This window comes from Apus apus, chromosome 2 (assembly GCF_020740795.1).
Source record: "Apus apus isolate bApuApu2 chromosome 2, bApuApu2.pri.cur, whole genome shotgun sequence".
Taxonomy (NCBI): Eukaryota; Metazoa; Chordata; class Aves; order Apodiformes; family Apodidae; genus Apus; species Apus apus.
This window is the reverse complement of record NC_067283.1, coordinates 11,420,854-11,433,276: the sequence shown is the minus strand read 5'-3', so window position 1 is coordinate 11,433,276 and position 12,423 is coordinate 11,420,854. Positions and strand designations below refer to the sequence as shown.

The 12,423-nt window shown below is 39.8% G+C and overlaps 1 protein-coding gene across 3 annotated transcripts in view; it reads left to right on the top strand.

The window, feature by feature from the left end:
* Positions 1–12,423, top strand: part of ADARB2 (adenosine deaminase RNA specific B2 (inactive)) — a 311,305-nt gene that overhangs the window by 288,434 nt on the left and 10,448 nt on the right. For all 3 annotated transcript variants that reach the window (XM_051611939.1, XM_051611941.1, XM_051611940.1), the window contains exons 7-8: positions 1,052–1,220; positions 11,360–11,541. In XM_051611939.1, the coding sequence (XP_051467899.1) occupies positions 1,052–1,220; positions 11,360–11,541 (351 nt within the window). The remainder of the gene's footprint in view (positions 1–1,051; positions 1,221–11,359; positions 11,542–12,423) is intronic.

Here is a 12,423-nt window from a genome sequence, read left to right as displayed (position 1 = left end):
TCTGTAAAAGCAACACTCCTTTTCCTTGAAAGAAAAGGCCATCATGTACCATCTTTTGTTATTTTACTTTGGGCTGGAGGGAAATTGGGAAAGATATGCTCCACCATGGAGGAGTTCTCCAGTGAAACCCTCTGAGGTAAACAATTGGGCAGCCCCAGAGGATTTCCTTGTTCTTATAAAAGAACAGAAATATAAGAGTGATTTTGGTAATGAACTTCATCTTTTTTCATTAAAATGAAGGTGAAATATTTTAGAAAAGTCATTATCTTTTGCACTTACTGCATATCTGCAAGGGCTAAGTGAAGTTCACGGCAGGGCAGGACAAGTGCCTTAGCTTCTTGCCCTGCACCATCTCAAGAAGCAGGTGCCTTGCACTCAAATGTGGAATATCACTGAAGTAACAGATGGCAAATGCCAAAAAGATATCAGTGTGACACACAAGGAAGGAGGGTATCTGCCTTTAGGGAGACTAGAGAAGAAATTTAAGCAAGCAGTGAACTGCTATGAAGTTTTTATTTGCTTTTGATCCAGAGTTGAAAACTTCAGCTTTTAAGAATTTTCAGTGAACTTCCATCACAAACCAGAACCTCAGTTGTGAAGTTATTCAGAAAATGCAACTGAATATCACACTAGAGTATTGGAGTGGATTAGGTCAGGCAGGTGAGTCTTTGATCACACTCATTGAACTATGTTTTTCCAAATATTCCCCTGCCACAGCTCAATCCTATAAGTGAGGGTTAAAAACAAGAAATTGCACTGTTTCTTTAAAAAACAGATCACCACTTCTTCTTAAATACGGAAGGGAATAGGAATAGGAACATGAACCAAGTGTGTGCTGTGTGAAAGTTTTGATGGATGTGAAAAGACAACCATGCTAGGGAGAACATACTTTTTGCCTTTGTGCTGCTTTCTTGGGCTGTAATCTAATTTTGTATCCAGTTTAAAGGACCTCCACAGGTCGTGCTGCAAATACAAGCTACAGCACCAATACAGCCTCTCAGTTTCTTTCTAAAAACTTAATGATTTCCACCCTTGTGTTTGTTTTGCCCAGTGAACAGCAGCAAGCACATAGTGAGAAGATACCGTGGGCACCTGCGAACTAAGATTGAGTCTGGAGAAGGAACCATACCAGTCCGGTGTCACAGTGCAGCTCAGACGTGGGACGGTGTGTTACTGGGAGAGCAGCTCATCACCATGTCCTGTACAGACAAAATTGCCAGGTACCTGATGTACATACATTGCAAAATTCTTTGCATGTGGAATTGAAGTTTGATGCCACAGAGGACTATGGCCACTGATGGGGAATATCTAGCAGGTCCTGAAAACCCTGCGGAAACAAAGACTTTGTGTGCAAAAACAGACCATATGAATAGGATGGAATGTAAATAGGACATTTTCCCAAATTCTCCATGGGTCGTTAGTTGCTTTTTACAGTGTGACAAAAATATACACTCTCTTTGCAGCATTTTTGCCAGCAGAATTTCAGTGTGCAAATAAAATACATCCACTCTGCTCTTATTGGATCATTTAGCCCAAAACTTGCAAACCAGCCATCATGCAGATAAATGTAGCTCGTCTGCACCCTGTTGGATGAAGGGCCCTAAAAGCTGCTAAGAATATTTCAGTGGTTTTGAAAGTCATTGCAGAACTCTCACGTCACAGCCACTTCTCTGGCTTTCTGCTCTGTTCTGTAAATATTACGTATATTTATGAAGAGTAATTGCTGTTTAATAAATATTTTATCATTATTCCATGGTGGCAAATAAAATGTAAACACATTTGCCATTCTCATCTTACAGCCTTATCTAATAGCAAATATGGCTATCACAAACTGAACACAAAGTCTGGATGCATACTTATTATACTATTAGTATATAACTATACATGCATGTATAATTACACTCATAATTATATCTATATATTATGTACATTAGCTATATATGCAGCTCAAGATGTAAAATACATTACATTATATCTATAAAGATGTAAACGTTGTGATCAAATTATCTGCTGGAATATCAATGCATATGAACTCAGCTAAAGTACATGAGCTGAGAATTTGGCCCAAGTATTAAAGGCCAATATAAACATAATCTTTAAAAAAACCATAAGGTTTATGTCTAATACAAAGGCATAAATTCTGCTCTTAGCTTTAACCAGATGACCTACTGAAGTTAAATTACTCTGTAGGCTTAGCAAAGCCTGGCATTTTGGCAGAAAAATGTGTGACTGAACCAGCAAATGGAAATACTGAAAGATTCAACAAAATCCACCCTCTGCTAAGTGTAATTGTCACAACTGTTGTGTTTGCATGAAGGATAAAGAGCAACTTCTGCTATAATGTTTTCATTTATTCATAAAGAGAGGACAACTCAAACTGTTTCCAGTGGATCTACTGCACTCTTTTTAGTTGCAGTCGGGTTTTCCAAATTCAGACTTATATGGACTCAAAAAACTAAACAAGTTTCAGTTTGAGGATGGAAATATCATGCTCTCTGTGGTTTTGAATGTAATCGGCCAGTGAATTAAACATCAGCTTTGCAAACAGCATTACATTGGCTATTGCTGAGGATGCTGAATGTAATGTGCAGCCTCAGAAGCTGGGTTTTCTCCAAGCACATCTGCTAAGCACTTTCATTGAATCCTTCCCTTGTTACAACAGATCTGAACAACATTCAAGTGTGTGAAGGAAAAAATGAATCTCCCACAATATTTCTCCAGGATAAAAAAAAAAAATGAAGCTCCTCTCATCTTTGATATTATTATTGCAATGGCATATGAACAATTGTCATTTTTATTATTTATTTGCACTGTAACTCAAATAGGTGCAGGATTTTCCTAGACAAAAAAGATAGTATCAGCAATCATTGCTCCCTGCTTTGAACAGCAAATATTTACACTCAACAGGAACAGTTAAAAGCTCTGAGGCTGACAAAAGGGGTGGAAAAGGCAACATTTGTAGGAACAGTGGTAGTGTTGTGGCATTACAAATGCTTCAGAAGTTTGGAAATCTGCAAGACATTTTGCAGAGCACACAGCCCTGCATGCAATGATAGGGGCAGCTAAAGGGTTGCTGTGCTGAGAGCAGTGCAAGGCTGTGCCCAGATAGCAGCCCGTGCCTTACTTATGGTTCCCAAAAGCTACAGAGTTCTAGTACTTTGCTGTATGGTTTTATTAAAGCAGGTAGCCCCCAGTCCAGTTGGATTTTCCTACTGCATCTTCTTGACAAATTTCCTAACCCTGTGTGTCTCCTAGCAGATCTGCTGGCAGCTGGCACAGGGAGACTCCCCTCTGTTCCACCACAAAACATGACACTTCCAATCACCCTGGGCTTCTTGGTCAGGTTAAGAGCTCTGTTACATGGAAAATCAGTAGAACTACTGCTGAATTAGCAAATGAAGAGAAATTAAGCATGGAGATTCAGAAATAGATGAAGGCTTAGACTTTCAAGGAAGAAGGAATGGTCGTTCCTAATTAAGGGAAGGGTATAGATGGGAAATTACAATATAAGAGATTATTTGTGGGGCTGGTGTGGGCAGGCCCAATGACTAGAAGTGATGGAAACGAGACAAGGGACACAAACAGGGACTTTGAGGAGGAAAATTAAAAGTAAATAAGTTAAAAGGGGGCAGGGCCATTGCCATGACATGTACCACAGTGAAGGGTCTGAAAGATTCTGGGGACAATGCCCAAGGCTATATAGAGATGTTCCCAGTCCTGGCTGCACTTGGAGGTCATGCCTTTTCCTTTCTTTTACTCTCACAGTCACATTGTGAGACTTTGTTCTGTATTTTTATTTCCATCAGGAACCCATTTGGGTTCTAGTTTGGGAATCATTATGCTACAGAAAACAAAGCACCAATAATGCAGGAAACATTTAAAAACAATGTGTTGCATGGCAGAAAATAAAAAATACCCTCAAGGCTGGCCACCAGTGACAACACTGCTGGAGGTTTTTAGCTGCTATAAATTTTATGTAGAGCTTGGCAAAGATTGGTGAGAAGAGGTTTAGAAAGGGCATCTTCAATAAAGTTTGTCCCAAATTTCAGTTTACCATATTAAATACAATCTGTGATCAATTTTTACCTATATTATCCTGTCCTGTAAGGGGGAAAAAATCAGAGATTTCTTCAGCAGACCTTTGTTTCAGCCCATGTGGGGCTGTTTTCTGTCTTCTTTGCCTCTAGCCATAGCAAGTACAGACAGGAAAGGAGTTCAATGGATGACAAGACTGCTGCATGAGGGCCCTTTTCCCACTCCTGCCCCCACTGAAGTGATCAGCAGATGTTTTCTGTGCCACACTTCAGACTCCAAATATTTGCTCTAAAACATAGTTGACTTTTCAAATGTCTGCAGGGTGCAGGAACCTGCCTGTACCTCATCTGGACTTGTCTTGCAATGAATAAAAAAATAAAAAAAATAAAATAAAAAAAAGATCTCCAAAGCTGAAATTCATGTTTATATAACCGAGATTTGACAAAAATTTTGCTTGTATACGTTGGATTTTATTGCTTGTAAAAGCTCCTCGGGAGTATTGGGCTATTAGAGAACATTTCCTCTTGAGAATCTAGCCAGTAGCTGCTAAAATATACATAATTTTGCATTATTTGCAAAGGACATTGCTATCAGAATATCAAAGACTCAAGAACAGAGAGAGTTACTCAGGAAAATGAATAATATTTTATAAATCATGTATCTAACGATTTATGTTCCTTCTTGCTTGCAGGATAGCCATGAGCAGAGAGTGGTTTAATCAGATTTATTTGTCATTCAAAGGCATTTAGCAATTTTTATTACAATCACCACAAGTCTGGGAGAATTTGATGCTTGGTACGCATTATTTGGACTCTGTGGTTGTGTTGAGATTGCAAGATAAACAGCCTGGTAACATACCTATTCCCTTACTGAATTAAAACACATGCACTTCTAGCATGAATACTCATGTTATTTGGCTCAGATGGAGAATTACGAGGTGACATTCTGTGACTGCATTCTAAAGGAGGTCAGACTAGATCTTGGTGGTTCCTTCTGGCTTTAAAAACCTATGCATTTATATGTACAAATTTAAAGTTTGGGTTCTGTGAATTCCCAAATAACCCACCCTCAGAGAGTGTTTTTACACACAACTTCTGTGAGTCTCGCAGCGCAGCTGAAGCGAGTTCAGCCTCTCAGTGCCGCAGATCTCAGGATTAAATCACGTTCTTTAGACACAAAGTTCATTAGTCACACTAACACCTATGATTTCAACTTCTGTTTTCCTCTGTAATGTACACTGTATCCACTTGTGAAAAAGCAGCAATATCATCAGCAAAATAATTTTGAAAATTATCAGTCGTTTGGAGAAAAAAAAATTGCTTCATTTAACATTTTCTTGATGCTAATAGTAACCTGTATTAAGACCTAAGAGAATTAGGCTTTTTGTGGCAGCAAACCCATTTCAGAAATGGGCACCTGCAACTCCTCTTGCAGGGTGTAGGCTTGGGGAATATACTTTGCAGAGTGCAGGATTTGGAGGGAACAATCCTCACAAGTGCTGTCTTTATATATCAAATAAAAGGCAGAATTCAGTGTTTATTTTGTAAGCTCTCCTTGAAATTGTTTTCTTGCTACCACTTCTCAAAAGGTCACCTTTAAAAGTATTTTCTTGCCACCACTTCCTCATACTTCACAAAAACAGTGACATTAAGCCCAGAGGTTAAAGAAGACCTTGAACATCTAAATTATACCTCACCTGTAAAATAACACATACAATAACAAAAGACCTGCAAACTTTGCATTGCAGCACTCTCAGTCTGTTCTTGTCCCATGGCTAATATTTGTGGATTATTTGGGCCCAGGAACTAGAGAACAGACAGGAATCTTTATTGAATCTTCATTCAGAATATGTTCAGAGTATTGCAAGGGAATGTAGTTTTAAGGCATTGTTTCAGGATTTAGCACTGGGAGCGGGAAATAGTATTTTACAAGATGACTCGAGCACATTAAGCTGTATATAAATGCAGCATATAAAAATGCAAGACTGAAAGTCAGTGTTAGAAGTTGGCATTCTTAGATCTATTTTAGTGTTAGCCTGTTGACCACAGCCATTGTTAACAGAAGACTGAGCCTGACAAGGTAAGTCTTAAGAAAAGATACTTCAAAGGCTATATATTAATATAAATGAAAATCAATTAACACAGCCAGATCTTCAATTAGAGATGATTTGTGCACAATTTGTAATTCTCTGTCTTAACGCCTTTCTGTGTGACTGAGATTTCAATTTCAATCTTTCACCACAGAGTATATTCCAGAAAACATATATAAACCACCTACTGTTAAAATACAGATCAAAAACTAATGCACTAGTTCCAGTTTTCAAACCAATAATAGCTAAATGGTCATATAAATAGGAACACCACAGGTGTTCTGCTGAGTACCAGCCACCATGAATAACAATTTATATTGTGTGAAGCATGGCAGGAAATATTGGTAATAGAAACTGTGGTACAGGAGGTTAACAACACACCAAGTGAGTAAGACTTAAAGCTCTTAATGATGACCAAAAAAAAAAGTGTCTTTTGTAAAAAGCCTTTTAAAAATAAGCGTTGAAATGCATCAGCAGTGCTTTCTAATGGGCAAGGTTTCCAAAGGTCCTAAGGAGATACTTCAGTCTCACCAAGCTTCAATGGAAGGTGGACACAGGTCCCTGAGATGTTTTGGAGCATTGTGTGAATTTCTCCACTTCTCATTTTATAAGAGTTTCAAAGGCAGGAGCGTGTCAGCGTTCCGCTTTGAGTAATATTGTGCCCAAACCAATGCTGGAAATACTCATTGAAGGGGCTCCAGGTGTCTCAGGAACAGTGAGAAGCCACCTGCAGACCCACTTGAGGCTACAGCCCTTTGTCACCTTGTAGGTTTGTCCCCAAGCCCCTTCCCCAGTATTTTTATCATCCATATTTTGGTCTGTCCCATGGAGGGGCCATGTCCAACTCACACGTTGAGAAAATGCTACAGCACACAGGTGTGGAGCCTACCAAGTGGTTATGACTTGGGGACAACGTTTGCATGCACATTTTGCCACAGGTCCCAGAGCACCAGGGGAATGGGAGCTATGCAGGGGCTTTGCAGGAGCTCGTCCCCAGCCCACCTTGCAGCTGGGGCCAAGGGAGCAGAGAGTCTAATTAAAGGAAGGCTGCCTGCTCTGGGATGCCTCCCAGCTTGTCACTGGCATTTCCATGATTGACAAACAGGTGAAAATATATTTATTCAAGGATTATCTATATTGAAAACCGGACACGGGATTTTGTCTTTGTAAACAGTGCAGTAATATCCACTGTTTGAACAAAAGGAATGGTATTCTTTCCTTCCATTTCAAGCACCAAAAGCTCCCACATTTAAGTGGAAAGGGGAGACATTTTGTTTTGTTGATCCTGCTTGCTGAAGATTTTTGGTTTTTTAAATAAGGTCTGTGACTAAGGGAGCAGTGGGTTGATTTTCACTTTATTGGAAGGGTTATTACACAGCATAGAAGTTATTAGGGAGCTGTGTGCCCTTGAAAGAAGTCCTTAAAATCTTGTACAATTAGAAAAATTCAGAATGATCCAGCATATTTCCTCATAGTGAGAAAAGTCACTTTGATATATTGAGGACCCAAAATGTAACACTGCATTGCTCTGAATAATAATTTTATTTTGAAAAGCTACATTTGAAGAGAGCACTTTGTTACAGATGGGAACACAGCTACTTTCATGGCCCTAAATGAGGCTACAGAGAAATAGCTCCTTCAAAAATGAGCACCCTTATTGATAGCTTCACTGCTGTTCAGACAGAACTTTCTCTATCCTCCATCTACAAGTAATCCGATAGATGTTCAGATATCAAAGGGCTGAGTCAGTACATCAGCCACATGTGTTGGTCAAGGGATAAACAGTACACAGGATAAAAGACCTTACCACAAATATTTGTTAGTTAAATCTGTTGTTTATGCAAAGTACTGAACTGGCTGCTCTCCAAGACAGGTCTTTTAATCCACAAAGCAGAAGCAGAATGAGTAAATGAAAATTCCCCCTGTCATGAATGTGCTTTCACTGTGCTCTGAAGGGCAAGGGCTGCAAGGCAAGGGTCTCATTTTGGCCAGCTCAGTAAGGGACCACTCTTTTACTAGGACTTGTGCTGACTTAGTGGGACTCATGCACATGCCTGGGGCTGCTTTCCAAAATGAAACACGTGGTCAAATACTTTGCCAAACTTCAGCTAGACTTGAAAGCAAAGCTCCTTCTCTGCTTTTTCATCCCTCTTCTCTGAATGGATGCTGCTAAAACAGTGTTGTGTTGGCCCCAGAACTGGCCTGCATACAGGTGGCAGTGCCATCACCCTCATCACATTTTTCCACCATCACCATGATGATGTGCACCAGTCTTAACATTGATCAGGAAGACCAAATAAGCACTCCCCACAGAATATTGCTGTCTTGGTGTCAGCACCTGTTCTGATTTCTCTGTCATTCCTACCATAGGATGCTGCCTGGGTCTGGGACCGTCTCTTTTTACACCACCTCCCACGCATCAGGCAGGGCTTTCTCTCAGGCCATGTAGTCTTTGTTATGTTTCTTCTCCCTTGTGTTTTTTTTTTTTGTCTTGTTCCTCCATCCAATTTGTCTCTTATTTGCCTAAACCTTGAAGTCAAAACCCACCAGGGCTGATAGAGAAGTTTATTTGCCCCCAAAACTTGGCTGAGTCTCCTTTTTGGATGGAAAAACAGGGTTGTCCTGAGGAGCAACTATTGTATCCAGAAGCTGTGGACTCCAGTTCTGCTTCCAAATAACACAGCAGATCAGCAAATCATACTGCTTTTCACCCCAGGTGTATAGCAATGGGGTTTTACCTTATACCAGCATTGTGAGAATTAATTAATGTTTATGAAATACTTTTAATACATAGGGGATGGCCTGATCTTGCTTATACTATGACTTCAAATAATGTAATTCCATTGGTATTCAAATCCCTTTTTACACTAGGATGAACATGTTCAGAATTAGGCAGAGAAATATCTCTAAAGAAAAGGCAGGTTCTTTGCAAATAACTTAAATTAAATAATCATTATTACTTTGTAATTTATGATCTGAACACAGTCCCCTATTTTGGGAAATAAATCTCAGATGATTTCTTGTGATGTGCATATTGCTAAAATTGAAATATTGTTGAACATATGTTGTTTTTCTGTTTAGCTGCTTTTTTCTCTCTTTCAATCAAATATACAGTATTTTTTTAAAGGAAATGTCAAATGTTGAAAACAGCACTGGTATCTTACAAGTTTCCATCTGGACAAAAATATCACTGTCTAATTTTTTTTTCTTGCCTCAGAAGCTGGTCGGAGGCTTAGTACTGTTAACTGAACTCAGCTCTGTTTCTTAATCTTGCAATATTAATTTTGCATCATGATAAGATATTCACTCAAAGAGGCAGCTAGTTCTTTCCTTTAGAACTGATGTTACTTGCAGGAATGACCACACTTTTTTTTTCCCCAAATGAAGTTATGCAAATCTGATCGACTAAAGTAAATGTTTCATAAAACCAATGACTGTTTAAAATTGTGGGACTAAACTGTTTGTATATAAATATTACCTTTTATATTCCATTTGAGTTTTATGTAGATGAACACATTACTTTAATGACCTGCATTTACAGAGGGAGACAGGGAGAGTCTGACTCTGAAATCCTCAGCAGCCAGATGGCTGCCTTTTCTTGCATGAGATTAAAAGATGTTTCTCATTCACAGTCCTGCTTCGGAGGCAAATTAATATAGCCAGCTAAATTGCTTGTGTTTTTGGAATAAAATTTAAAGAGAACTTTTTAAAGCAATTGGTGTCACAGGTTCCTAGAGCAGATTGCTCTCCAGGTACAGCAGGCTGGTTTTAAACATTCAGTAATTAATGGAAAGTATTCCGTGTTAATTGACTGCTTCAGGAAAGGGAAATATAATGACTCCTTATTAATCATGAAAAGAGACATACAGCACGGAGGCACCGCGATAATTGCATGAACGGCTGAGAAATGTTAATTAATGAAAAGAACAATGATGTAAGAAATTAGCTTCATAATGCTTGCTGCTGATGGAGATTGTGCTTTAAACACATTATTTAGCATGGCAGACACTGGATGTTGCCTTAAATAGAAGGCACCTCTTACCTTTTCCTTCAGTCAGCTACAGAGCTCCAAATGTTGACTGCATTTTGGTTTTTAATGAGCCAAAAATACGCTCTCCAAATCTACATCTTCTGAAGCGTTTTCAGGTTGAACTCCTGAACTCAAAACTATTCAAACAAATTGACAGCATTCAGCTCATATAAAAATATTATCCAAGTGTAAGAGAGCTTGCTAGTGTTTGTGTGGTGAGGAACAACCTATTAGATGGCCAAAGTAGGTTTGCCAAGAAGGTAACTGCATTGTGGCTTCTTTCCCCTTTTAATTTTTCCACTTTTTAACCAATTACTTCTCCCCTGAAGAATTCAGAGCAAGCACCCTGTCATATCTGTGCCTAGCTTGAGGTAAAAATTTGTGGGCTATTAAAATGCACAACAGTTTTGGCAACTAATCCAACAGCAGTAGTATGGAAAGCACAGCCATTAACAAATTAAAGCCCCCAAGATTTCCATCATCACTCTGTTGCACCTTTAAGACAGCAGCCAGGTGAGACATATCCATCCCTCTGAACACTTCAGAGCAGGTAAAACTATCAGTTACAAACAAATTGCCTAAAAGTGTAACTCTGGCTTTTTCCTCTTCAGGAACTGGATGTGATTTTTATGGATGTCTTCATATATGCATGATCATTCATGCAAAGAAAAGGCAGCTTGTGAGGTTTTGAAAATTATTCACAAAACTTTTGTAGGAATTTTGGCCACCTAAGTCACATGTTATCTTGGCTGTATGACTAGGGGATCATATTAATGTATGACAAATGGTAAATAAAGGTAAAATAGCAAAAATGCATTTGCAAATTGCAAGTGTAAAATTATAGATGCAGAAAACTTTTAGAATTCTGCTAAAGACATGCTACATGAATGTTTGTCAAGCACAAAATGCTTTTATCAAGAATAGTTCTCAGCAAGGGACCTCAGTTTGCAGTCACACAAGACAGAAAAGCATCCCTTAAGTCAGTGGCATCACAGTAATTTAAAACCATCGTAGGGGGGAGTCAGCCCACAGCTGTGTAATAACCCAACACTGCTGGGCTTCAGGCATCACAGGACAGGGGCTGGAATGGTTTCATCCCTCATCCCTCCAACCCATGTGCTGGCCTTTGCTAATTTTCCCAGGGCAGCTCTCTGGAGGCCATTCTTCCACCCATGTGCTTTATTGCTCCTGAATTTCTTTTCCAGATGGAACATCCTTGGTCTCCAAGGTGCTCTCCTCAGCTCCTTCATCGAACCCATGTACTTGCACAGCATCATTGTGGGAAGCCTCTATCACACTGGTCACCTTTCCCGGGTAATGAGCCATAGAATAGAAGACATTGGTCCATTGCCAGCTTCATACCGGCGCAATCAGCTGCTTCTCAGTGGTAAGCAAACACCTGCCTGCAAGACAAATGATCCCTTCTCCCATCTCTAATTGTGCTGGTCACAAACAGGAAAGTTTATTTGTTTGTAAGTAAACCACTAGCCCATGCTTTCTTTTTCTCCTGCGGGGTTTGAATTTGTAGAATGATGTAACTGATGCATTTAAATCTAGTTCCTTTTTCATATGCAGTGGCCAGAAAAAGGATCAGTTGTGGACAGAAGCTGACTAGGAGAGCAAACACTGTACAAAGAATACTCAAAGCGGGAAAAAGTAAAATTAATAATGATTAAGTAAAACATTTCTAAAAACCAGAGAAGATGTTTTCAGTAAATTTCAGGTTTAACTCTCTCCCATCCTCCTCTCCCTCACCCAGTGAGCACACCAATGTGTAGAGTGAGGAGAACCAGCCTTCACACCTCTGGTGCCTTGCCTGCAACCCTGTAACCAGTGCTCCTTGCTTCAACCCCTGCTCCTTCACCATTGCTAGACATCATGTTTGGAGTAAATGCCCATCAGAAAAGGGTTATTCATTTATGCAGGAGAACCTGCCGACTCAGCAGACCTCAGAGAGTCATTGCAGCCATCCGATGAGGCTCCTACCTGTGGTGTGAGCATCTCCATGGTTTCCAGCTTTCTTCTAGGCTACTCTCACTGCCGCCACTTCTCCTTTCCAGCTCCTGTGCCTGTCTCAGGCCTCTAGTCCTTTCTTCTTCATCCGCCTGACTCTCACTGCCTTAACCCCCAACCAGGCAGCAGCTGTCCAGCCTCATCCCAACAAAAGTTCACAAAGCCTTGAATGCCTCTGGATCTTCATGAAGCTTGTGCTGTGGGCCACCAGTTCTGCACAAAATTAGACCCTTACTTTACCTTTAGACTCTGATAA